The sequence below is a fragment of the Haemorhous mexicanus genome, chromosome 15 (assembly GCF_027477595.1).
Source record: "Haemorhous mexicanus isolate bHaeMex1 chromosome 15, bHaeMex1.pri, whole genome shotgun sequence".
Taxonomy (NCBI): Eukaryota; Metazoa; Chordata; class Aves; order Passeriformes; family Fringillidae; genus Haemorhous; species Haemorhous mexicanus.
Window position 1 is genome coordinate 7,077,088 of NC_082355.1, and position 27,133 is coordinate 7,104,220.

A 27,133-nucleotide genomic window follows, 5' to 3' on the forward strand; every position below is an offset into this window, starting at 1 on the left:
GGCCAGATTCTGAAGTCAAATAAAAATATGGCTCTATTCAGTTTCCAAATTAATTTTGTGGTGTGTTGGTCCCAGCTCTGGTGCGGGGCTGGTGGGGCGAGGGATGGCCCCACTCTGCTGGCAGTGGAGCTCTGCTGGGGGCGAGAGAAACCACACTCCAAAGGGTCTCACACTTGCAAGTGAATGTGGTGCCATACAGAGGCACATCTTGCTTTGGGGGAAGGTGAGAAATTGAAAAGTCTCTGCTGGGAGCTGAGTAATTGGCACCTGCTATTATTGTGTCCCTCCTCCCCCTTTTAATAACTTGTTTATAGAGATACCTCTCCTACAGATCTCATTACACAGCCATAAAGCACGATTCTTTAAAAAATATATGCATTCCTATTCATGTCAGGTCTGAATACCTACCCCATTCACATTCCTTAAGGAGAAGGGATGGTGTTTGTGGTATCCAGCATCTTTCGTCCCTGCTGGTCAGAGTCACGGCTGCCCATGAGGAGACGAGCTGTGTCCTTGCCATACCTGGATGGAGATGTAATTCTTCCATTAATACAGAACCTGGCAGGCAGTTTGAGTGGCTGGGAGGGGAATTTTGTCTTCTTATTATTTTAGGCCTTGAAGCAAGGGGTTGTGTTGGCTGTTTGAGTGATGTTGGCCTGATCTCCAGCAGAGCTTGCACAGTGACATAGATTGCTGGAGAGCACGAGAGGCGACGTTTGGCATGCGCCCCGGGGATCTCTAGTGCACTGAATCCCACTTCCTGCTCATGCATCAAGTGATAGGTTTAATTGGTTTTAACAGTTTCATCCTTGTTCTTTTATTGGATCGTGCTGCAAAAGGAAGCTGGGAGCATTTTTGGATCCTGTCCTGGGTAATTTGATGAGTAAGTCTTGCTGAGCTTCATCTCTGCAGGTGCAGTGATGCATCTCCTGCAGGGGATGCAACGGGAAGAACATCTCCTCCTCCTCCTCCCAAACACATATGTGGGGAAGGAAGAGGAGAGAGCAAAATCATGTCCATGACAATTATTTTCTGATTCTTTTCATCACCTTAGAACAAGAATGATAAGGAGAGCCTCAGAAAAGAGGGCATCCCAGCAAGCCCTGGCAGGGATGTAATCTCTTTTCTTCATACTGAGGTATAAAGATAATTCCAATCGGGTTTGAAACAGCGGATGGCAAATAATTCTTGAGCAATCCGCTTATGGTGTTCCAGGATGCGAATGAAAACCACTAATGGGATAGAGAAGGATCTAGATAATTATCTTGACTGCATTAAATCCCATCCTTTCAGGAGAATACTCTCGTATGGACACCGATTCCATGTGTATCAAATGCTAAAGCTGACTAGACATTTTCAGAACCTGGTTGATTCCAACACAGCCATCCTCTCTTGGTGATCATCTGTCTTTTATCTACCTGGTTGGTCATAATAAATCTGATTTCTGGTCTCTGCTGCCCTGTTTCCTTTTTTCCCCCTCCCTGCAGCTGGTTAAAGCTGTGACACACATTCTCTCCAGGGCAGATTTGAAACCCCCTTCATCTTTTTCTCCTTTCATTTGGTCTGCTGTTTTGAGAGACTTCCTGGGGTTATTTCCCTGTTTTACAGATGGTAATGCTGTTGGTTTAAGTCTGACAGAAGAGATGCATGTAAAATTTAGGTGTGCAAGATATTTTTTTAATTGATCCATTTTTCCCCCACCCAAGAACTCTGCCTTGTAGTGTGGGGGACAGCGCTGTGCTGCAAAACAAATCCAGCTTTACAGTCAGCTAATGAGGCTCTTGTGGTAGGCTCTTTGTGTTTGAATCTAATGGACACCTCATGAGTGGAATGGAGGATGGCAGAAAGAGAAAGAAACAGTTTTGTTGTGACTGAGACCATGGCATTTAGATGGGGTTGGCTCAGTTAACAGCATTCAAAGCTCTGCGTTACAGACACTGTTCTCTGAGACCCTGTGGTCAGAGGAAAGGGTGACACAAAGGCTATGGTGACAGAAAAGCACCTCTAGGAAGTGGCTGATTCTTCATTATCCCCCAGCAGCTTATGAAAGTTCATTTTCCAGCTGTCAGAGAGCCATTTCTCTCCATCCTCACATCAAGTGTTCCCCAATGAACTGAGGCATGTCTGAGCTGGCTGCAGCTCTTGGTGAGCCAGGCTGTGTGTCCCACAATGGGAGCAATCTGGAGACTCTCAGCTGAAGACGGCTGCCCATGAGCTGTCCTCCAGCTGGAAGAGGGGGATTGGCAGTTGGCACCATTCCTTTGCACTCCAGAGGACAGATGCTGTTCGTGGCTCTTTTGTCAGGGAAAGAGTCCCATCATTCATTTGGAGAGAGCCCAAATGCATCAGTAGCAGACCCTCTGAAACCACAAGGTTCCCATATTTACCTGCTGGCATGGCAGCCTCATTAAGGCTCAGTTGTCTTTAGAAGTACAGAAGGGCTTCCTTGTTCTTAGTGAGAAGTCAAAGAAGAAATTCTGTCCTCTCCAAGGTGATATTGGTTTTCCAATCTCCCTCATGTGGCAGAGAGAGGTTACAAGGGCCAGTTTTGTGCTGAAATCCAAGGGGTTTGTGTGTCTCTTTTTGCTGTGAACTGTAAGTTGCTCTTGACACCAGAACTGCTGTTCAAACCACTGTGAGCTGTCATTTGCCTGTCCCATCTGGAGGATATCCTTACAGGCACATGAAGCTCAGCCTTTCCATACCAGGCTTGGATTTGGGACAGGTAGGCTGCACAAGGGTGTGATGTGCAGCTGGGCACACCCTGATAAGGCACTTGCCAAGCAGGACTGTGTGTAGAGAAAAGGATATGTGGGATCCTTGCAGCCTCTGGAAGGCTCTTCAGGAAACAAATCAGGTTTAAAAATTGTGGTCATTTTTTGTTTTGGTGACATGCTTCTTGAACAGCAGCTCTTAAATTTAAATGCTCACACAGAAGAGTCAGTATCAAGGTTTCTTCACCTTCTGATCACAGTTGTGTGCCCTCTGGCTCTAGAAACAGGGCTGAACTTAACAGTGATGCCTGATGGAGGCTTTTGTCTAAAAATACTGACATTCTGCAAGAGGAGTCTGGTAAAGTCCAACAGCTGATTCCTTAAAATCAATTGATTGCTGTTTAAAATAAGATATCCATCCTACACAGCCATGACTTGCACAGAGATCTTGATGAACATTTTCACCTGGGTCTTGCTATCACTGCACACCCTTCAGATGAACCACTCATTAAGAAATCTCATTACTTGCTCCGTTAAAGGTGTCTGGTTAGCTGAGTTGCTAATTGAAGTGTCCTTTCTTCAACCCAGTGTTGTGATGGAGCTGTTCCTGGGGCTGTTATGCCAAGTGTTACCTCCACAGAGCATTATAAATGATCTCCTGCCATCTCCTGCTTGGGTGAGCTCTACCCAGAGAGAAACTGTGGGTTTTTCCTGATGTCTGCACAGCTCTCAAGTGACTTGCACGATGCACACACACAGAAAGGCGGATATTTCATGTCTCTTTGGAAATCTGTCAAGACAGTGGCAGATCGCTTAGCCTGGGTTGTGCTGTCTGTTCATAACTTCTAAAATGCAGGTCAAGGAATACTGCTGTAATACTTAAAGGTCAGGCAAAATGACAGCCTTTAGCCCTTTGTAGCAGCTGTGGTCATCAAAGGAGGTGTTTTCCTCCTGGGATTGAAACTTTTAGCACTTTTCTGTTGTTCCAGAGTGCTGGTTAGTTGTTCTGCAAGCCTGCAAACCAAAGGTGGCCATTTCTGCAGGTACCCCTGATGGTGACCTGAGGGTGCTCAGAGGCCCCACCTGAGACCAGGGTCCTCTCCAGTGTGCCCTGAATGTCCTGGTTGCTCTGGGAACCCCCTCAGAGCTTCACCATGACAGGCTGGTCCAGGAGTGGGTCCCTGTGGGTGAGGTGTTTGTCAGTGGCAGAATTTGAAATCCACATTGACTCATCAGCATTGTTTGGTTACCAAGGTCACTGCAGTGCTGGGATGTACATGGGGATCATTTGCATCAGACTTCAGGATTTCATGGAGAGGAGGAAAGGAAAGATGTTGACAGGAGAGCTTGTAGGTAGGTAGAATTCAGATCACTGCCAGCCAGTGCAGAAAAGGTCAAGAAATTCTTTAGTCTGCTGGTGTGTGGTGTAGAGCACTAGCAAGGAGCGTGGATTTTGGGCATGCACTCGTGTTTAGTTTGGCTTCCAGGAGAAGTCCTTATCTCATCTCCTGCTGCCAGCTCCTTTGGAGCTGCCCTCCTTCCCTCTGCTCTGCCTACATTTCTTGCTGTGATTTCAATTATTTATACCATTTCTCTTCCCCTTAAACTGCTCCACTGGCTGTGCACTATGGAAGCAGCTGTCGCTCCCCAAGCCTGTTCCGCTGATGTGTGAAGAGCCGATCCCTGTGCACACAACTCGTTAAGAGCATTTCAGGGCTCTTCAGTGTGGGCAACTATGTGGATGTAAAATTGCAATTGGATCTTACCTTACAGAAGATTTTAAGTGCTGCTGGTGAAGTAATGATCTACTTATTGATGTCGAATAGCAGGAATGAGCTGTTAGGGTAACAAGGGGAGAGGAGGAAGAGTTTGCAGAGGAGTATGTCCCCTTCTGATGAAAATGAAGCAGCTTAAAACTAGAGGTTATTCTTCTCTTGGTTCCACCAGTGTGCATTCAGCAGAACCTCATTAAAATAATTTAATTTCTTTTTGACACAGGCTCATGTCACAGATGTGACAGGGAGGTGCAGCCTCACCTGGCTGGTCTGGATCCAGAGCTGAGGCTGAGAGAGCAAATTCAGCCATTCAATTTAGTCCTCCCTCATTTTTACCTTTGCGGCATTAAGCTTGGAGAATGAGCAGAAAATGTTTAAATCCCTTTCTTCATTGCTTCCATGTTGAAACTGAATTAAATCTCATCCAAAGGCAGCCTGTGCTGTAGGAAACATCTGCCGTGGTCCAAATTATGTTTTGAGGTCAGAATTAAAATGTATGTAACTGTTGAGCAGTGAGTAATGAATACTCAAATCCTGCTCTTTGCCAGCAGTTGTTTTGCAAGATGTGATTTGTACACATCCTTTGTACCTATGCAGGTACATGGATGTGTTATTAGAATAGGAACCAGCACAACATGTCGCAGGAAAGAATGGTTAGAAGGTGAAGTGGCTTGCTAGAAATTTAAATAATTTTTTATTTCAAACTTGCATTTATTTATTTGACTTCTACAAATGTAGCTTCTGGAATGTAATTGATGAGAGGATACAATTGTATTCGCAGTACATGTGTGTCAGGGGCAATATTTATGTGCAATGGCTGCTCCATGAAATGTCTGTTCTGTTCTCTTGGCTCCTCCATCCTATAAGATGATGTGAGCTCTCAGGGTAAATACAATTTTTAGAGCTGTTCTAGATATAGTCCTTAAGGAATTTTTTGATTGTATAACTGAAAGGAGCTTTTGAAAAGCTAGAACAAGTCTCAACTAGAGAATGGCCAGGGAGAGGCTGGTACCCTGCTGTATTTGATGGGCTTTCAGTCTGCTGATGAAGAAAAACTAAAGCTCCCACTTCACAGCATGTCTGAGGACTGAGACTCTCAGGGTGTGTTTGAGTGCATGGCTTCCTTTGCGTAGAGACCATTCAAGTTTGAAAAAATAGCTCAAGTTCCTTAAATTGTGTCCTGTCATTCAGTGGGAATTTCAGAGATAATTGCAAATAAGCTGAGGAGAGACTGACAAAAATGAATGAGGCAGAAATTTGGGCAGGTGTGCCAGTCATACTTGTGGTGCACAGTGCCCGAGGTTGGCACCACGTGTTTCAGAGGTTGCTTACATGGTCCTGCCAGATTCCCAGTGGATGAATGGATGTCTCTGTTCAGAGTCAGGGCTCCTGAGGCCCCAAGCAGTAGGGTGAGGGTGGAGTAGGTGGGAGTAGGAATCACCTGACTCCTGGACAGGGAAGTGGATTGATGAAAAGCAAAGCCCTCCACAAGGCTGGCTGGGTGTCATTCAGCCCATTTCACAGGTGGGCAGTCAAGGCACAGGAGAGGTTCCCAACCTGCCGGGTGCATAAATCCCTTTGGAACCTCCCTCTGAGCAGCCTTCCTGCAGCCCCTTGAACACAAAAGCCATGTCTACAGAAGGATGGGTTTGTATTTCTCTTGCTACTGGAGGAATGGCATTTACTGGGTTTTTCCAGATCTACCCTTGTTCTGGGCTGTGAACTCTGGGACTCAGGGCAGGAGCCTCAGGGTGTGCCAGGAGGGCAGAGCATCCTCTCTGCAGCATCTCACCCTGCTCAGCCCTATGTTCTCCAGCAAGGCTCCAGTGCCAGACAAAATACACATGTGGGGAGGCAGCTGGTGCCAAAGTACTCGAGGAGAGCAGCATTAGTGTGCTCAGAGCTTGGGTGGATTGATTGTGCTGCCTTGGAAACCCAGGGCCGGGGGACAGGGGTGGAAGGTCGCACCACAGGCTGCTGTCGGCGCAGAAGAATGAAGGAGATTTTTATGTTTTGTGGCGCCTCTTTTCCTACTTTGGAAAAAGCTTTTATTTTCTGTGTCTGTGTAAATGCTTTATAACCCAAGTGCTGTGAGTACTTTGAGTAATTGCTCAAAAATTGATGGTGAATTTTGACCGTGTACAGACAGTGCCTTCAAGTTCTGAGGATTCTTCTCTCAGATTGTGACGCATTTTTTTACTGCATTTAAATGAGTTATTTTATATAAATTCTGAGTGCTGGCAGGCTTACAATTATTTTTTAAGCTTGTTTTTTCTAAGAGACTGAAACAATGTCCTTCTTCCCACCAGCTTTCAAAATCTTAGTCTCACTTTAGCCCAGTTAGGCCATGGTATGGAAACCCCAGAGATGATCTAAAGTCCTCTGGGTATTTTGAAGGTAGCCAGGAGGGCAGAGAAGAGATCTCTTCATGGTTCTGTCAGGCATGGGTGAATCTGTACAGAAAGTGTTACCTTCATAGCCCAAGCCACAAGAAGTTTTTTTGATTAAAGCTTTTGGTTGAGTACAGGATGCCCAGATGTTGGGTTCCCCCCAGGGATGGGGTGTGTTGGGGTGGCTGTAGCCAGCAACATTCTCTGTGCCTGGTCAGCAGCTCAGCCCACCCCTCAAAAAGTCCTGCCAATGCAGAAAATAAACAAGACCAAGTTTTCTGTGCTTTCTCACACTTTTAGCAAGAGTTAGAAGTAATCACAGAAAGAAAATATTCTTGGGGAGGGGGAAGGGAGGCAGCATTAATGGGCCTATCCATTTCAGTATTCCTACCTATGGCCAGAGCCTCATCCTCTAATTTTTGTTGCTCTGTCTGCTTTGTTTTTCCTTCATTGCAATCAAGATAATGCAGTACAATAGTGCACTAAGAATTCCAGCTATTCAATTACCTTTCAGAAGTTGGCTTAATTGGCTCTTTAAGTGATAGCTCTCTGTTGTGTGCAATCAGCACCACTCAAGGAGGGAGCAGGAAGAGGAGAAGGACTTTTTTTCTAATCAATAAACAGAGGTCTTTGAAATAATGCTGCTTGCAATTTGTATCACTGGTTAAATTACAATGAAGATGATCATCTGCACCTTCCTGGAGGAGCATGGCTCTAGCAGAGTAATAAAGCTTTGCTATCCACAAACATGGACTATTTTACTCTGTGTTTTAAAGTTAATCCAGTATTCTCCCCTTGAACTTTTATTTCCCCCCCAAGTATTAAAGAAAACCAAAACCAAGCTGCTTCAGAGCCTGGCACAGATGGTTTAGGAAAGTCTAATATGGAATGGCTAATCATTTGGTTTGCACCTCATAAAGTATGCAAATGATTGTCATACCTGATGATAAATAATTCAAAGTTGAGATGCAAGGCAAGGGGAGATTATAGAAGGAATAAGTATATGTAAACTGACCTTAAGAAAAATAAGCAATCTCAAAAGCTTAAGCTCATCTTCCAAGCTGGTCCACAGAAACAGCTGCCTCTTGGTGCAGGTTTGCTTCCAGTGCTTGAATCCAGGGGATTTTAGGCCAGCAGAATTTCCAGTTTGTAGTCAGAGTTTGGCCAAAACTACAAATCTAAGGAGCTGCCCCCCTTGCACAGCTCTGTTGCACTTCAGGTCATCACTGATCCTGGTTTATGTAGCAGGAAAGCTTTGCCAAGCAGACCAGATTTCTTTTAAATATATGGTTTTTTGGTTTATTTTTGCTAGTTATTTGATTAAAAATGATTGTCTACTTCTTAGTTTCATTAAAGCTAAAATTGCTAGTCATAATTAACTATTTAGTCATAATTTAAAGTATTTTGAATCCAGAAAGGTCTTCATGGGATTGCAAGAGGCACAGGACTGGAAGTCACACTCACACCCCTGGTGCTACCACTGCCTGGGGTAATTCCAGCTCCCATTCCCCTAATCCATCCCCTCACATGGGGTAGGTGAGAACTGCAGATGCAGACCTGTATGGAACCACAGGTTTTAATGATTAGGCACCCAGCACACTCCTGGGTAGGGTGCATGCCTCTCTGCCCTCCCTTTTCAACTCCTCCTATAGGGAATTTCATGTGCTTTGTGGGAGCAGCCGTGGGATGTTCTTTGCAGGGATTGGCTCGCTCAGACCAAGCTGGGATTTAATTGATTAATGATGCTTCTTCCTTAGCTCCCTGCCCCATCCTGGTAAGAGATGGATAATCACCCTTCTGTGCAGTGTTCCTGCAGCAGGGGGGAAGGTGGTGTTGAGCCAGAGTTACAATCCTGCACCGAAAAGCAGCTTTAAGATCATTTCTAATGCCAGTTTTATAGGAGTTTTCACTAAACTGTGGGAGTAGCTTGATTTTGCCTTTTATCAGCCAGAAATAGCGATGCTACAGTGTCCTGCTCCAGCTCAGCATTTGGCAGTGTTCCTGAGCTTGCCAGCAGCCTTGTCCTGGCAGCCGCTGGCCGGTGCCAGGCGCTTTCGTGCCCAGCCACCCCGACAAGGCAGCGTTTGTTCCCCAGGCTTGGTATGGTCTTGCCTCGCTGGAGGAGTGGGGCCGAGTGGTCATTTTGTGATGACAGTAATTACAGCAGCCCTGCAGTTCCACCCTCCAAGTGTTTCATTGATGATCCCAAGGGTTGGTTCCATACTGACTTTGCAGGGCACCGTGGTGCGGAGAGTGTCTGGCCTCTGTTACCAGATGCAGTAACTTGATTTGCTCGTAATTTTGTCTGAGTTGAGTTAAGCAATATGGGCCAAGGAGGGAAAGGAAGCAAATTTTTTGTTGCAAATTTACTCTGTGGCTTCTTCAGCTCCTGGGAGGGGCTGTTATGATAAAGTCTGATATATTTTCACATCTGCCTACGAAAAATGTAGGATTTATCTTTCAAATGAAATTTGCTCTGCTGCGCTGCCAGCAGGGTTTTTTTGAGTAGCTATTTTTGTGAAACATAACCCGAGAATTTGTATTGGCTTAACACTTAAAATGTAGCTGGGGAAGATGGAATATTCATCTTTATTGTATTTGTTTCTCCTGTAATGAGATGTTACTGTCTGTCGTAAAGGAAGTGGTTCTCCAGCCCAGGGAGTATGCCCAGTGATTTTCTGTTTGCTCCATTAGCTCGTGTGCAGACCTCCTGATTTTTTATGTGCATGTGCTTTTCTACTTGTTTAATCCTACCAGCTGCTCTTCTGGTTGGAAATCCATTTCTATAATGCTGGGTATTACACAAATTTGTTGAAGCTCTTAATGCAGATAACAGGGAAGGGGGGGTAAGCCTGCTTTGCCCGGTCAGCCTGAGTCAACTTTCTCCTTCCCATCAGTCACGCAGAGCTTTAGCTGCAGCTCACTGAGGGCACAAAATGTGCACAGCAAAGAAAAATAAAGTTTAAGGAACAGCTAGAGTGCTGTAAATGTTTCTTGGATTTTGATTTACAAAGTCCAAGCACAGCACAAATTGGATGGCCCGCTGTGCCCTGTGGAAATCTCTTTGTCTGCCTTTTTTTGAAATATTTCCATAACTAGTAATCATGGTATTGTAGCAGAGATCCCTTCTATAAAGAGCTTTTCGGTCACTGCTGCTGTTTACTGTGACTCTGTGCTGCGTGTTAATTGCAGCTCCTCATTCACAGGAATATTCAGCAGGAATTGCAGAGTGGATGCCAGCAGTGATGCTCTGGATTTTGAGGTTCTTGTGTGCATGATGCTTTGGGGACCAGAGCTGGAGCAGTGAGAGGCATCCTCCCTCTGTGTGTGATTTGCAGTGTTTGTGGAGCTCTTTCCAGCAGGACTGAGCACATCCCTGCCTGTTGTACTGTTCTGGTTGTTTTAATCTGTTGAATTCATCTGTGGCACTTTGCCTGGTGGAGAGCAGTGGGAATGTTGTCAGCAGTGGCAGAGAAGGATGCCAGGGTGCTTTTTTTATTATTATTTGTAGTAAAGCCATACAAAGTCCATCCACGGCCTCATGACAGTGGTTTGAGTGGCTGTCAAGCATGCATGTACTTTTTGTTTAAGCAATGGAGCAGGCAACCTGCTCAAAGTTTAGTGTGAGTTTATATCCTGGTGTTAACTTCTGACTTAACTATCCAGTTCTATTAAAAATAAAAGGAGTAAAATCATTCTGGCACACTTTGGTAGCTACAGCACTTGGAAACTCTTCAGCTTCTCTCTCTTCTCTTTCCTGATTTCTTCCCAAGAATAGTCACAGCACTTTCTTTTTTAGGACTTTGCCCTAATAATTACATCTGCAAAGATCTGCTGGGATGGGTTATCCCACGAGCAGGATTATGCCCTTAAATGGAAAATAAGCCACCATAACAGCCTAAGTTTGGGGAAGAAATATTATTGTGGGAAAACAAAATTGCTAAATGAGTTATTCCGTGTTGTGTAGCGGCACAGTCAGGAAATGCTTGTTTGTGCAGAGAGGCAATGCTCATGTCTTCTAAATGCTTCTTGCATTCCTTTTTAATTGTTGTTATAGTAGGAAAACATGGCTGTAATAAAATACCAACTACTGCCCTCTGTAAAAGGGACAAGGAGGTGTGAGAAATTGGAGGGAGACAGGGAGGCCAGTCTTGCTTTATGAACTGTTTATCTGCTGGGTTCTGCTCCTCTCTTTCCCCCCCAAGCCCAGGGGGGTGCAGCTCCTCTCCAGGCTGCCTGTCCAGCTCTCCAGCCCGGCTGCCTCTTGGCCAAAGATTTGGGCTAAATAATCCAATTAAGCTTTGCAGCTTATATAACTCTCTTGGCTTGAGGCAGCAGCCGGACTGACGGGGAGAGAGGCACATCTGGAAATAGAGTTCTAAACACGCTGCCGTGGCCCGAGCCAGAACGCTTTGGACAAATTTGCTCATACGCACAAGATGTCCTTTGAGCAGCAAGATGAGTGTGCACGGTCTCCTTGCTGAAGAAGTTGAAGCAAATGCTCCTCTCCATAAATTGTTTCCCTGGCTGGGAAACATAAGTAGCTTTTATCCTTCCTCTCCCTTCTCCTTTGGAAGATCATCCAGCTTTTCCTTTTCAGCTCCAGAGGATCAGCCAGACCCTATAGTACACTGATCATAAATAATACATATGGAGTTTTTTATTTCAAAGGTGGGAAGGAACTCCAGCTTATTTAGTCTGACTTCTTATCTGCAACCCATCACAGGAGTTTTTTTTTATTTAATCTGAAATGCAGCTTGGTGTATAACTGGAACACAGCTCTGAAGACTCAAGTATTTTTTCTGAGAATTCATTATAACCCTGGTAATTTATCCTAATGCTTAATGACAGTATTAAAACATGGGCATTTTATGTTGGCTCGAGGGTTAGGGAGAAAATAGAATTCAGCCATTCTGTACTTCAACTAGCATGCCCAAGACAAGCTTAAGAAAAAAAAAAAAATAGTGCATGTTTTGGCACTCTTGGATGTCTCTTCTTTTGCTGGCATCCATTACTGCCAGTAGGGAAGTTATGGGCATTAACAGCAGAGTGCATTTTCCTTCATGTGCAGTGATATGTGCTTATAGCTTCGTTTTATAGTCTGCTGTCTAACCTTAAAGAATTTATTTGTCAGGTGTGCAGGGCTGGCTTAGCACTCACGTCCTGCCTGTTTCTGGGTGCTTGGATGGCTGCTTGTCCAACACCTTCCAAATCTGTCCTGGGGAAGGGTTTTAGAAACATCACTTCCCTGAAATCTGATATCAAACAAACACACACACACACACACACAAACACGGAGTTCCTGGGCTTGTCTCCTCAGTAAAACATGCCCAGGGAATTGGCTGCAGTGTGTGCACTGGCCAGGTTGCCAATGAGCAGTGCCAGAACTGCAGAGGTACTGGAGGTGGTTTGGCAAAGGATGTGTTTTGGTCCCAAGAGAGGACATTGCTAGGACACAGCAGTGCTGAGGCAGCTCTCTGTGGCTTCCTGACCCCACTGTGGCTTTTTAAGTGGTTTAGCTACTTCTGGGTGGTGCACAAGGATATGTACCTTGGCAAAACCCTCCAAGCCAGAGGGGTAGTGCAGAGCATTGGGTGGCTCTGCTGGAACTGCTCCAGTCTGCAGCAGTGTAGGGCTAATATGATATTTCTTCCAGTGTATGGATTTATAAGGCTGTCAGAATGCCCCTGCTCTCACCAGGCTTTGGATATGGCCATGGGAACCTTGTAGGATTGTCTTTGTAGTCATGAATACCTACATGCAAAATCGTGATGTTATAGTTTACACATTTTGGGGTTTTCCATGGTCATAAAACTAAATAATGAGTTCCCCAAAAGAGGCTGTGTGTCTTGAACCACTCCTCCCAGCCCATGCCAGCGCTGGAGCTCCCCCATCTCCACTGCTCCCTCAGCCATAGGTTTGCTGGCAATGATAACACAGCTGTGCTGCCACACTTCCACATTGCTGCTGTATCTGACTGAATGCCCGCGCTTGATGTTCTATTCCTAAAGAAGAAATTGGATTAGATTTTTCTCAGCCATGCACAGCGGTGATCCTGGGTAACAAAGCTGATCCGTGTGCAGGAAGCTTTGGGAAGCTGGGTGTGAGAACGGGTTATTAACTGGGGACTCACCCAGGGTGATTTGCTTGATGGATATTCCACAAAGGCGTTCCAGGAGGTGCTGAGTGGCCTCCATGGCCCTTGAGAGACCCTTTCGAGTACATCAGGGGTACCTAGAGTACCTCAGTACAGAAATTACCTCCCTGGACACTGAAGTCCAATAAACCTCTTTGTCGAGAGGGAACAAGGGCTCTGATGTTGCTCTCCGTAGTGGTGCTGCAGGTACCACCAGGGCAGGTTTCGTGTGGGTGAGTCACACTGCTGTTTTCCCTGTGCCTGCTGAGCCTCACTCCCCCGTGGTGGGAATTTCCCTGAGTTTTGACCTCGTGGCACCCCTGGGGCAGGCAGATTGCAGCGAGTCAGCCCCTGCAGTCTCTCCTGGTGTAGTTTGCTGCGATCTCTGCACTTTAACTCCTTCAGGACCAACTGTGGCTTTGCTCAGCTGTGCTCGGGGTGATTCTTGTGCAAAAGCCCTCTCTCTCCTGTGCCTTTGCTGGGCAGCCGTGGCCTCTCCAGCCCTCTGTGCCCTCTCTTGTCTTCCCCTCACACCTCCCTGAGCCGGCAGCCTGATCCAATGTCATCCCTGGCATGCTGCTGGGAGGATGTGCGGCTGCACCGCTGCTTTCTGGGCTTCGTGAGAGGCAACCGCTTAACCATGGAAAACTCTCCCTGTGGGCTCTTAGCGCTGTTTGCTGGGCACAGCTTCTGGCAGCCCATCTTGCATTCTCTTGCTGCACCTAAACACGTCAAATTTCTGTTACAAAGTTTCCCTCGGGGTGGAAGGTCTGGAAAAGTGATCCGCGGCAGCCCATAGCAATTAGGTTACCTTATAGGTGGCACCAGTGAAGGTAACGGTGTGTGAAATACTGAAAAAGCCAAATCCATTTCAATAGACATGTTCAAAGGGAATGTGAGGTGTGAACAGCGTGCCTTTGCTCACAGGGAGTGTGAAGTATCTTCTGCCAGGACTCAGCAGCACTTTAAGAATAGTTGTGAAATTAAGCATAAATACCATGGTCCTGTGGTCCAGGCTCCCGGAATCACACTTATTTTTGGAGCAGCAGGCTGTAACTCAGTGCACTGCCTTTAAGCCTTTAGGTAAACCTGACATTGCAAGAAAGCAAAACCTCCAGGGATGTGGTTTCACAGACATTTAAACTGTTCTCTTTTCGGGCTGTTGTCCAAAAGGGCATCCTGGTTCCCGTGTGCTTCCTTTGTGTCACTGGCTTGGTCAGCAGGATGATCTGACCCAAAATTAAGCCTGCAGAAAGGATGTTAAATTTTCCATCTGGATCAGGCCATGGGACTGTGGGGCCGAGTGGGTTTTGGTGCCCTCTGAGGAGGTTCAGGGAGCACCCTGTGCATTTTGACACTCCTGGCTCGCCGAAAGCCACTTGTGACACCTTGCCTGGAGCTCAGCACAGGGGAGAGGGAGATGCTAGTAACATTTCAGAGCAGCGTCTTGTTGAGCTTTCAGGCATCATTTAATAAGCAACCAAAGGTCTGAGCAGTAGGACACCCGTGTAGTCAGCATCCTACTCCCCTCCAGCTGTTTATTTTCTACCCTTGAAACATCCTGCAACCCCCCACCTTGTGCTGTGCTATCGCCAACATCTGTGTTGCCTCTCAGCAGAGCTGATCTGCTGGAATGATGCTGCTGCTGCTGCTGGCTCGGGGTGGCAGGCAGCTCTGCAGCTGGGCTGTTGTGGGCTGTGGAACCAAGGCTGCCTGGTTCTGGGTTAGTCCCTGCATTCTGAAATAGTGAAAAGTTAATTTACTTCAGGCTGCTATTGGGGGGATTCTGTCTTTGTACTTCCAGTGATGTGTTTTCTGCAAGGGGAAGAAATGAGGGCGGATTTTTATGCATTCTAAAGCAGCTGGTCTGGCTTTGTGGGAGAGGGTGTCAACATTATTTGATAACCCTCTATCATGTTTTCTTGGCTGGTGAATGGCAAAAGGGAGAAGTGGGTCTTCCCACTCTTTTAGAGATACATTTTTCTTCCCAGGAACTATCCTAGCATGTAAAATAAAACAAGAGCCTTCAGACAGCTATAGTTGGCCTAAGTGTGCTATTTTATGTCAATGTCTTGTTTTTTCTCTGGAGAAAAGAAAATGTACCCCGTTAAGTGCTCATGTTGCAAGTCTGCACCCCAGGGGATAAATATTTCAAATATTAATGCTGAGTAATTTTTGAAAGGTTCTGCATGCATTTTATTTTGAGCATTCTGCAAATTATTTAAGACAACTAAAACAAAATGCAAATCAGATCAGCTCATCCTGTGATCAGTATGTGGTGATTTTAAAATCTGCTCTACCCAACAGCATGGTCGTGCAGCTGATCAGGCATTGGTACAGTCGGGAAATTGGAATCTGGTGGTGGCTGTGGATCTGCAGGTAGACAAGATGTACAATTTACATAAACAGTGGAGTGAGGGGAGTGCTCTCAATATCCTTTCACTCCAATACAGTCACATACATTGCAAATGAGTTACTCTTTTGGAAAAAGAACCTGACTTGCATTGAAGTTCTCAGCTATTAACATCAGCGGAGCCAGGGACTCCAGCCAGAACTTCTGTGATTTCCTTGATATCCCTCTTAGTACATCACTCTAACTTTTCCATATGTGTTCTCTGATTTATAACAGAGCAATACTTTATTTCACTCTTGTAAAATTTTTTCATACACTCAGCCCTGCCAAAAGCTTCATATGTTATTGATTAAACAAATTCCCACTGTTCCAGGATCTCGGCTGCTCTGAGTCTGGTGGTAACTTTAGTGGAATGATGAGTGCACTGGTCGATTGTACAGGAGGTGGGGAAATACAAGGCACCCGCACTTAGTGCTGCTGATCAATAAACTCACCTTCAATTCGCAAAGTGGAGCTGCTTTTTCCACTGGTCAGTGCCACATCTCTCCTGAAATGGGCTGAGCTTGTCCATCAGCTGCAAAGTGCTGGTGGCTCAGGGTCATTTGTGGGGGAGATAATGATGATGTTTGATTTTAGTAATGTTGGGAGAAGGATTAACTAGAGTTTCATTTCAACTCCTTCACAGGCAATTACCAACAGCTGCTGCTAGAGAAGGGGTGTGATGATTAACAATGTGACCTTTGCAAGGATTGACTTCCCTTCTTGGAGGGATTCCTTTTGAATGGACTTGTGAGCCATTAGCACTAAGCACAGGGCAGGATGCGTGGGGGCTATGGGTTTTTGTGGAACAAGGTCTCTGTTTCACTATTAACTTAATTAGGTTATAATAGAAAGGGCTTTCCTGTTGGACTGCGAGGCATTTGCTCTTTTTCAGGGTTTTCTGCTTCTGTTAAGCTCCAGAGCTGAAGACAATTCAATTGGGGCTTTTCCTGCATTGTGATGAGCTGTTCACAGTTCAGCATGACAAGGGACAAGTGGCATGGCCCATGGCATGGTAAGTGCCCAGAGCTGTGCCTGGACCCCAGGGATGCACAGACAAGGCTGCTGCAGGTTCCTGCATGTTCATGTTCACAGCAGGAGAATGACACCCTCTGCCAGGCTGTTCCTGCTGCCCTTTGGTGCATCCAGGAGCATTTTCCATGCCATGCCATGTAAGGAAAGTACATCAGGCAGATGCATCTCCTTTTAAACCAAACACTGGTTTGCTTGGTAGGATTGACCACATGTACAAGCTGCCAGCTTTTCCCGTTCCCCTTTTCCTTTGTCCCTTTCCACCCCTAGCCCAGGTTTGGCTGTGTAATGTCCTCACTTAAAAATCCTGTCAAGCTGCAATTATTTCGAGGTTTAATGACTCATGATTTCTATAATGCTTTATTTTGTTCACTTTCAGCATGTTTTTATTCCCCAGTCAAATAAAGGCTATTAAAAAACCCACCAAGTACAAAGCCTTCACTTTCCATTTGAGAGAAAAATGCATTGAAAGCTGTATTGGTGCTACACAGGTAAATAATTAGATTGCTAATGAATTAGCTTTGCTTTGAAGACAAAAGCTTCAGTGTTCCTAATTAGGTTGTGAGGAGAGACATAGAAATGCATGATCTTTCTCTCAAGGAAAAGGGGAGAAAAGGGGGCTTCCAACCCAGCTGAGACCAGGGACCACTGGTGGGACAGTGTTTTACCTGACCTTGGGCTCAGCACCTTCCAGCTCTTTGATATTGTTTAAATTCCTCAGTGAATTCAGAGAAATAATACACTTTGTCTGTGCAACACATTTCCTTTTCAGCTTCAAATTAATATTTGAATGAAATGGTTACTTAGTGCTATGTTTTGAAACAGGGAGAGTGGAAGCCTGTGGTATATTTTCATTATATCACTCTATTATTTATGCTTTTCATCATAAGCCCCATTACCATGCCCATCCTAAGATGAATTATGTCATATATTTTTTCTTTCCTCACAGAGCAGGATTTTTTCCCAGGCCTTTGATCATTCTTATCACCCTCTCAAAAGCCCCTTTTAAGTCTGTATTAATACTCTTTTTCAGATGAGGTGAAAACTATTGTGGGATTAGGCAGCATCATTTTAATAATGTTATAATCTTCATACTATTATTCCCCATTCTGTTCACTAACCACACTAACATCTTGCTTGCCTCCCTCCCTATACCCCCTTTTTTCCCTGGATTGCTGCAGATTGGGCTGCAGACACTGATGCTGTGGTTTCCTCCCTAGTTAATATTGCTAATTAAGAACCATGTGAAAAATACCTTGATCCCCCCCAGTTAAATTGCACGTATCAGTTTTGGTGTCACTTTGCCATTTGGTTGACTTCTCCTGATGATTTGCTCCTTTTCTGGCTTTGATGAGCTTATCTCCATGTCCACTCTGTATTTGGCTACTTCACAAATTCATCTCCTTCCCCAGATCCTCCCTAAATCTATTAGCTGGTGAGTTTAATACCAATCCTTAAGGCTTCCTCCGGATAGTTAACCTTTTGTTGTGATGAAAATTCGCTGTTTAATCCCATCTTTTTTCTCTTTAGATCAATGGCAGCATTTGCCCTCTTCCCCTTTCCTCCTTAGCTTTTTTGGCAGCAAAATGAATTGCCATTTGATTTCTTCATCTCATAAATCCCTTGAATGGGTTGATAAAACCCCTGGACAAATCAGAAGGACTGGTTTCTTTGTCAGAAGCTGATGGTGTTTTCTACCTGCGGGGAATTTCCTCTCCTGCCAGTGCTTTTTTTTGGCAGGTGAAGCCCAGGGGATTCAGGAGCCCTTTGTATCCTTCACTGTGATTCACCCACAGAGCTGCGCTGCAGAAAGAGATCCCAAACCTGCTCTGCAGGTACCCAAGAGCAGTCTGACAGCTTCTGCTGCATCCTCTGCCCTGATCCAAGGCATTTTAGGCAGAGGTGATGGGCGTTGCTGTTCACATTCCTAATTTCTGAGTTTCTACATCCATGCTTTGGCGCCTACATCCCCCCTGGGGATCCTTTGGATTTGGGCACAGGTGCCCCTGTGACTTGCTCTCCTCCTAGGAATGGGGAATTGGAATGTCCACCATCTGTGTTGTGTTTCAGCATCCCCATAATGGGAAATCTACTCATCCCCATCTCTGAAAACTTACAACTTAGGACTTCTGAAGCAAAACAAAAAGCTTATTTTTTGAAATACCTGTGTGCATGTTGTCTGAACTGACTCTTCAATGTAAACCCTAGTTCATACTTTGGAATAACAAGGCACACGGGATATGAATTTTCCTCACTCCCTCTGATGACGTATGTGCTGAGACAACGTTAGACTCCAGCGAGGAGTTGTGCAACAAAAATATGATCAACACCTACTGCTGCAAAAAGAAATAGTGACTTAAAGGTGCCCGTGTTCCCTGGGGAGGGACCGTCGGTGGAGAGATGCATTGCATTTCTATCTCATTACACAGAGCTGCTGAAGGTTGAAATGCTGTTAAATATACCACAGGCTCTTATTAAATGGCCATATTAAAGAAAACAACACCAGACTGGAGCTGGGGAAAGCTCTTGCTTTATTTGAGGATCATTTTTTCAGACAGGCTGACTTTTGATAAGCCTCTGCCCTGGCTGATGAGTTCTCTCAGCCTGATGCTGATGCCACGGGATGTTCAAACCCAACAGCCAACCCAGGGGCAGCACAGGAGCATCCACTGACTGGGGGGGATCTTTCCTGCTGCCATCACCCACCTGGGCAACTAGTGCCTTTTTGCTGGGTGTGGAGGGTGGGTACTGGTTTTTCTGAGATGCTGTGGACTCTGGTGCTCCAGAACAGCTCTGCATCCACTCAGCACAGTTCTTGAGCATAGGCTCCAAGCTGGAGCATAGTGGTGGCACTGAGGGGTGCATTGGGGTGGTGGGGACATCAAAATACATTATTCAGCCCCAGTTCAGGATAGCACACGCTGTAGGTACTGACTGAACTGAAATAAAGAGTAAATAAAGGGCAGAGGATGAACACAAGGAGCTAAACCATAGCTGGTTTCTGACAGCTCTTTTGACCACTAGTGCCCATTATGCCCCATCCCTGGCAGTGTCTGAGGCCAGGTTGGATGGGCCTTGGAGCAGCCTGGTCTAGTGGAAAGTGTCCCTGCCCATGGCAGGGGAGTGGAATGAGATGAGCTTTAAAGTTCCTTCCAACCCAAACCATTCCATGACTCTGCTGACTGGGCCTCCCTGTGAGGGCCAGTGCCAGCACCACCTAACCCAGCCCGATTGCTTTGAGCTGGGAAACCCACATGCCACCCCTCTCCTTCCCTAGTCCCTGTCCTGCCTGAAGCTCTTCACAAAAATCATCAGCTTTCAAGTGGTACTCAAGATTCTACTTTCCATGTTACGTTTTGCCTTGGTGGTCACCACAAATTACAACATAATATAATTTTATAAACTTGAAAAAGTTTCTTAAAAAACTTTTTTTGCTTTAAAATTTTTTTCTTTAAAAACTTATGTTAAAACCTTATAATTAAGATTCTTGGGGTGTACTTATAAGGAGCAGCTAGAAAATGTCTGCTTTGGCTGAGTATCCAGGTGGTTTGGGACACAGTGGAGAATTAAATGTCACATAATGTTTACTGAATAGAGCATCCGTGTTTGCTGTGTGGTGATGGCACTGCTGAAACACACTTTCTGTGCAGATGAATCAGCCCCCAACAGGGTAATTGCAACTGCTGGAGCCTTTTGGGAGGCCCACCCTGCCAGATACCACCCACTCCCCAAACTCTACCCTTGACAGTGTTTAAGTTGTTGCTCAGTGTGTCTCGGTGCTCAGTTCCTTAATGCAAATCAGGTTCTCAGTGGCTGCATACATCCCACTCTGCCAAAATATTTATGATTTTAAAAGATGAGTCTGAAACTGGGAGCAATGACCTGCTGGCTCAGAGAAGGGAAGGTGATGTGTCTCTCAGCTTTCTCATCTCACAGGAGCACTGTTTGTGTTTCTTTAGATCTGAAGGAAAAGACCTCGATCATCATCCTGCCTTTGGCAGGGGGGTGAGGAGGGGCTGATATTTGGGTATTTTGGATGCTAAACTGTCCTTTCTTACTGCTACTTAAGAGTCCCTTTGCGGTGGTTTTTTGAGGGATGATTTGGGGATTTGTTTATGGTGAGTCTCTAGAGCTGGTTTCTACTTTTTAAAGCCAGATAAGCAAAGGGCAACATTTTGCTTTTAATGGTATAAATAGGTTATTGTGGAGTTGCTGCAATCTCTGTGTACCTGTGTGCAAAGTGCCTCACACCTGTGTGCTGCACACCAGATTTCCATGTAAAGCAGGACTGCTCCTTTTGTGCATCTCACGAGCAGAATTTAATTCACCGACACGGCACAGTAACTCCTTCTATTCATTTTAATGGTCCAGTGAAATTCTGTTAGCAAAAGACCTAATGAATGTTGCAATTCAATCAGGGCAATCTAGAGTGTAATGCGTGGAGCCATGCCAGCATTATATAAATCATTAAACATCAAAATGGAAAAAAAAAAAAATTCCCTAATCACCATCTAACTCCAGGAGCTGCTGAGAATGGCTGGGGCTGGAGGCAGCTAGGGCCAGCATGGGTGGATGCCTGCCTGGGGTGGGGACAGTGGCTCACCAGCCTGGTTCCTGTTCTTCCCTGTTAACATTTTTTGATAACACAGATGCTCCAGCATGGAGAGGGTTGTTTGTGTGCTCTGCAGTCCCCCCAGGCCCTTGCAAGTCCGAGAGGGGAAAGCATTTATTTCTTAAAGGGGTGCTTTGAATAAAATGAGGGAGAACAGTCAATATAGAGACATTTTCTGTAGGCAGATGAATTTTCTGCTCCAACTTCATTTACATTGTAAGGGAACTGCACTTCTTCTTGCTCTTTAGGCTTTGGGAATTCGTGCAACAGTGGTCAAAAGGGGCAGTTATGCTCTAGAAGCCAAGATTTTGTAGAGATAAACAGTTTAGAGGTTTGAGGGTTGTTTTTAGTTTTTAAACAAAGTCTCTTGAAAGTCTTCCTAATGAGAAGCAAGTCCAGCTAGCAAAGACTGTGTGTTTGTGTGTTTGATTTTGAAAAGATTGAACTGGAGGGAAATCTCCGGTGTTAGCCATGGGTCTGCTCTGCTGGGAGAAGTTATCAGCGGAGAACAAAACCAAAAGTAATTGGAACTGAAATATGGACATGTTTAAAATGCACTGCAGACTCTCTGGGAGGTTGTAGTGTGGTTGGAAAGACGAATGCAAAATACAGAATTGTAACATTCCTGACTCTGTGTGCGATAGTATGTATGTGTGTGTGTGTGTGTGTGTGTGTATGTGTATATATATATATATATATACATGCATTTGTGTGTGCGTGTTGTGTGTGTGTGTGGATGACTGTGTGAGATTTCAGGGTGGGGGTTTTATTGGCACTGGTCTGATTTTGTCTCTGTCTTCTGGTTTAGGATCAGATTATTTTGCTTTCACTCAGAAATTGAAAATGGATGTGCATCCAGTTGTGCCAGCCCTCACCTCTGCTAGCAAACATAGTTTGCACTTAAGAGTCACTTGAATAGAATGAGGACACAGAATTCTCCATAATGGAGAAATACTTATTATTGAGGGGTTGCTGTCTTAGATGGGTAAATCCTTTGGGGAGTCTGCAGGAGCTCAGCTCTGTGGGACACCCACAGGCTCCTGGGGAGCAGCCCATAAGCCCCTCCAGCCTGTGCCCATCCCTTGCATGCTGTTGCATCCCAGCTGCTGAGAAGTCACAGAATGTTCTGGCTTAGAAGGTACCCGCTAAGATCAGTTAAGTCCAGCTCCTGAAAGGACCTGTTCAAGCCATCCCTGCCTTTTGCTTCCCCAGTGGTTTATGTTGTTGCTCAGCAAACCCAGCCCAGGTTTCTCAGGTAAAACACAAAGTCTGGCAGCTGTGTCTGGGCACAGCTATGCAAAGTGGGGGCGGGGGGGGGGGGGGGGGGGGGGTCATTGGTCAGTGAGTGATGCTCAGCCAGACAGATAAGCCAGACAGTGGCCACTCTTGTGGCCAGTGTCCCTCAGCCTGGGGCTGCTCCCCCTCCAGGGATCCCCTCTCAGAGCTGCTGCAGTGGGCATGGCATGGACAGATGGTGACTGGCACTCAGCTGTGCCCAGCGCTGCTTCCCTGCCCTGCTGAGCCCTGACTTGTATGAGGATGCCTGATTCCCACTTGTAGCCTCACAGCCAGCCTGCTTCTAAAAACAGATTGTGAAAAACCATTGAGTGCAGATATCGGCCCTGGCAAGGTGAGAAATGAATTCTTTCCACATGTGTGCTGCAAGTTAGAAAGGGTTTTGGTCTCCCAGGTCAGTCCTGCAGCCTGTCACCTAAGGCTGACTATCTTTCTTTCATAAACCAGTATATTTTAAGCCCAAAGAAATGTGTTAGCTCTCAAGAAAAAAATAAGCTTTTTTTTTTTTTTTTTTTTTAGATATAGCTAGGAGTTTTTGTCCTGCAGTGCTTGAGTCTAGGGATATTTTAAGGGTTCTGTTATCTTGTGCTGGGAGGGAATACAATAAATATGTAGATAGGGAGTGCTGCTGGTTTGAAAGGTATGTAAAGGGTCTGTGCTGAACTGACACTAGCTGAAAAATTTGTTCAGCCTAATTAGCAGCAAATCACTTCTGTGTCCAACCTTGCTTGTAGAGATGGGAGCCAATCCCCCCTCCTTATCCTCTGCTGCCCCTCGTGGGTTTTCAGAGCCCACCCTGGCTGAGAGGTGAGGGTTTTTGTGAGGGCACAGATCTGCAGCCACGTGTCATTGCAGGCCGACAAGTGCAAAATTACTGGAAATTCATGGGAAACTGTACACCCATCTCAGGCTTTGTCTAGGATTGTCCAGGCTGTCATCAGAACCAGTCACGATCGATCAGCTTTTAAATGTAATGAAATTTTAATTAAAGAATGGAAAGCCTACAAAGACATCATATGACAAGAGAGCTGGAAGCAAATACAATTTCACTTCCAACCATTAACCAGAAAAGCAGCAAATGGTTGACTGCACATCTCCATTGCAGTCTAAGGAAAGTACAGCTCTTGGCTTCGGCGGGCAGGTCATTAGTGACTGAATAATCAGTGACATTTCCCTTCTAAATCTGACACAAATGAAGTGCAGTGCTCTGGAAAAAGCCATTAAGTGCAAAGCCTCGCCTTTACTCTGCTCCAGGTATTGCAGAACAAGATCTAATGGCAGCCTTTAGCTGTGATTTGGCTTTGATAGCATCCACAGGATTGTAACCCCCCAGGATGCCACGAGCCAAATGCTTCCAGCCTTGCACAAGCCATCATGTTGTGCAAAAACAGAAAGTGAGACTTGTTCCTTGCTGGTGTTCCCAGATGCAGCCAAAGATACAAGTAGGAAAACCTATAATGTGGAGTATTGGGAAGCTGAATGTAGCTGTATTCTTATGTCTGAGAGGAGCAGGTAAAGGTCTCACTCATCATGGGACAAGTTTTTAGAGCCTGACATCCTCCTGAGAATTCCTGTGGCAGCTCTCAAAGCTGGGTGTTAACTTGTTTTTCTGCATATTTGAAAATGTTTTTTCGATGGGAGTGGAAAGCGAGCAGCGCTGCACAGGAAAAAGGAAGGACTGGTCTTGTTTATGTCTCTCCCTTGAATTTCTCTGAATAACATGTTGTCAGATGGACGGAGTCATCAAATGGGTGTAACTTCCTCTGCTCCCTCCCCGTGTGCCATGGCTTTGAAAATAATGTCAAAAGGTTAATAGGAGCCAGGCTGCCTTGGGGGGATCCAGTGTGCTGAAGCAGTGAGTCTTTAAGGAGGTTTTTCTTGGGGGAAAGACTGAATAGGGGAAACTTTTTCTAGGCAAATGCATTACCAGTACCTGGACTGAGAAGCACTGTTGTCTTGGAAACTCTGTGCACTGAAGCTGGATATGTATGATTTTCAAAATTCCTTTTGGTTTTTCTTCATGGACCCCGAAATAGAAGTTTTTTTCATGCAATTTTTTTTCATTTGCTTTGATTTATATTTAGCCCTATGTTGTGAAGTTCCAGTGCAGTATTTTTGATCATTAACTCTCCTAGTCATGTTTGGGTTAAGAGTCTATTCAGTGGATAAATCTGCTTTGTGTATAGTCTTGTGAGTTATAATCTTACTGAAAACAAATGAATAACCACAGATAAAAGTGTATTTTTAATGAGCAGTTTCATTAATAATGGGAAAAAATGTCCTGGGAAGGTTCATTAGTGGCTCACTGATTCCACTCCCAGCTGTTGTATAGTTAGTTCTGACTGAAAGCTCTTAATAGTTTTATTGCTCTGTTTACAGAGCATGGGATAATATGTTGTTTCAAAACAAAAAGCTTTGTAACCCTATCAGAAGGGGTTTTTTATACATTTATGATGTATCCTAAAGGTGTGTGTCCAAACACTTGAATTCATATAAGCATCCAGGCAGTTGTTGCCATGTGATTTTCTTTATCCTGACGTGTTTTGGAGAGGTTAGAGTCCCAAAATCTCTTTTGACTATTAAAATTTGGGGTTCTCTTCCAAAGCTGGAGGAGGTGCTGTCTACACCCTTGTCTCACTGCAGGGCAGCATAACCCCTTGCCAACATCTCTCTTTCCATCACTCAGGATCCTCCAGGATGTGGTTGTATTTGTGTGTCCAAAGAAGGGCAAACAAGCTGGGAAGGTTCAACCTGTAGAAAAGGATAGTATGGCTATTAGGAAAAAATCCTTCAGGAGGAACCAGCCAATCATTCACACAAGCTGCCCAGGGAAGTGGTGGAATCACCATCTCTGAAGAGATGTAAATGATCTGTAGATGTGGCACTTGGTGGTTTAGTGATGGTCATGGCATTGCTGGGTTAATGGTTGGACTCAATGATCTCAGAGGTTTTTTTCCAGCCCAAACTATTCATGATTCTATTTCTACATGGCCCAGAAACCCAAGCTGAAAGAGGAAAAATGGAAATAGCTTTATTATTGTAGTTGTGAACTTAAACTGCCCTCCCCGTGACCCTTTCGCCAATGGGTGCGTGCTGGACCACGGCTCCCTAAATCCATAACTGAAGGGCTGGGGAGGCAAGGGAGATATGAGTGAAACCCTCCTGAGCACAGAGGACTAAGCTTCTCTCTCTTCTCCATCCTCAGGTGACGTTGTGGACATCTACCAGCGGGAGTTCCTCGCGCTCAGGGACCGGCTGCACACGGCCGAGCAGGAGAGCCTGAAGCGCTCCAAGGAGCTCAACCTGGTCCTGGAGGAGATCAAGAGAGCCCTGTCAGAGAAGCAGGCCCTGCGGGACATAAACCGGACCTGGAGCAGCTTATCTGGTGAATAAACAGGCCTTGAGGATCTGGGGCTGTGTTCAAGCTGTTTCTTATGAGGAGGTAGAGAGGTGTGTGTGCGCAGGGCTGCGGACAGGACCTGCTCTTCTCTTCCCCAGCACGAGCAAATTGTGGACTTCAGAGAGACTTGGGAGCTCTTAAACTCCTGTTTAATTAGAGGTGCAGAAGCATCATTAAACACGGATTTGCCTCTGCCGAGGATATTTGCCAATTTGCTTGCTTACAAGCTTTTTTTTCTCCCTTGCAAGTCATACACTCTGTTTCCTATGGCTGTATTCAACCCATATGGAAAATAGGTATCCAAAGAGAGGGGGGAGGAAGGAGTTAGGCTGGCTGAGCACCCCTCACCAATTTATTTGTTCTTTTTTTTTTTTTTTTTTTTTTTTTTTTAATTTGCTTGGTTGAAGAAAATTGGATCTCAACAGAAAGATCTGATTTGACCTTCATTTTATCTTCATTCTCCCCTCTCCTTCCCAAATATTTTGGGACTTCTTTAAGGCCCTCCTGGCTCCTGCTGAACTTTAATTGGGTTTGTGGTACCATGTTAAAGGTTGGCCTGATTTTTTATAACCCAGCAGTAGTCTCGGGTGGCCAGGCTGCTGTAAAAAGGCTTTTTGCCTTGCAGTCTCTTCCTACCTGCCGTGCCTTGCAATTGATTCCCTTTTCCTTTTTAAGACGAAACCAAGTTAAAACTGTGGAATATCACCAACAAGAATGTGCTGCACCTTCCCACCATCTTCCATCATTTGCCACATTTGCTGTCAAAGGAGAACAGTCTGCAGCCAGCCGTGCATGTGGGACAGGGGCGCACTGGAGGTAAATGGGAATTAGTGCTGCTTCTGCTGCTCTTCTTCACCTTGGTGCCTGTCCTTCCCCTTTCCTCCGGGCCTGCCTGTGGCACAGATACGAGCAGGACTGGAGGAAGGGCTGCATGCATCATGCAAGCTTCCCTGGTTATGGTGACATGTGGGGTGGGTGAGCTATGTCACGCCTGCAAGTCTACAGGGGAGTGCTGTCTGTGCTCTTGACTGGTCCTAAAATGTTCTTGATGCTTCTGCCAGGTGTTGTTTGCCGCTTTCCATATCCAGAGTGCTCTAGACTTTGCCTGGAAGGGCTTCAGATGAAAGCATAGTTTGTAGGGTGCTTCATGGAGACTGTAATCAAACTAAGGAGACAAATCCCATTGGTAACAGGACTTTGGTTACTTGATGATTCCCCCTGCTCCCAAATCCAAACCCAACACCAAAGACCTGACTTGCACCTACTAAATTGGAGTGCTTTGGGCCATGGGAGGAGTTTGGAGAACAAGAGGTGATCTTCAAGTTGCTGCTCACAAGTTGAAAAGGCCCCTGGGAGGGGGAGGGATCTGTGGTGTTTCCTTAGAGA

General features: G+C 45.5%; 1 protein-coding gene across 3 annotated transcripts in view; it reads left to right on the top strand.

Moving 5' to 3' along the window:
* The window catches only part of MGAT4B (alpha-1,3-mannosyl-glycoprotein 4-beta-N-acetylglucosaminyltransferase B), a 50,793-nt gene that overhangs the window by 9,592 nt on the left and 14,068 nt on the right, over positions 1-27,133 (top strand). Inside the window, exons 1-3 of one of the 3 annotated variants that reach the window (XM_059860084.1) lie at positions 16,374-16,422; positions 25,553-25,732; positions 26,423-26,563. In XM_059860084.1, the coding sequence (XP_059716067.1) occupies positions 16,389-16,422; positions 25,553-25,732; positions 26,423-26,563 (355 nt within the window). In that variant the 5' untranslated portion in view covers positions 16,374-16,388. Of the gene's footprint in view, positions 1-16,373; positions 16,423-25,552; positions 25,733-26,422; positions 26,564-27,133 lie in introns of those variants that run through there. The other 2 variants (XM_059860083.1, XM_059860085.1) reach the window with 2 other exon arrangements.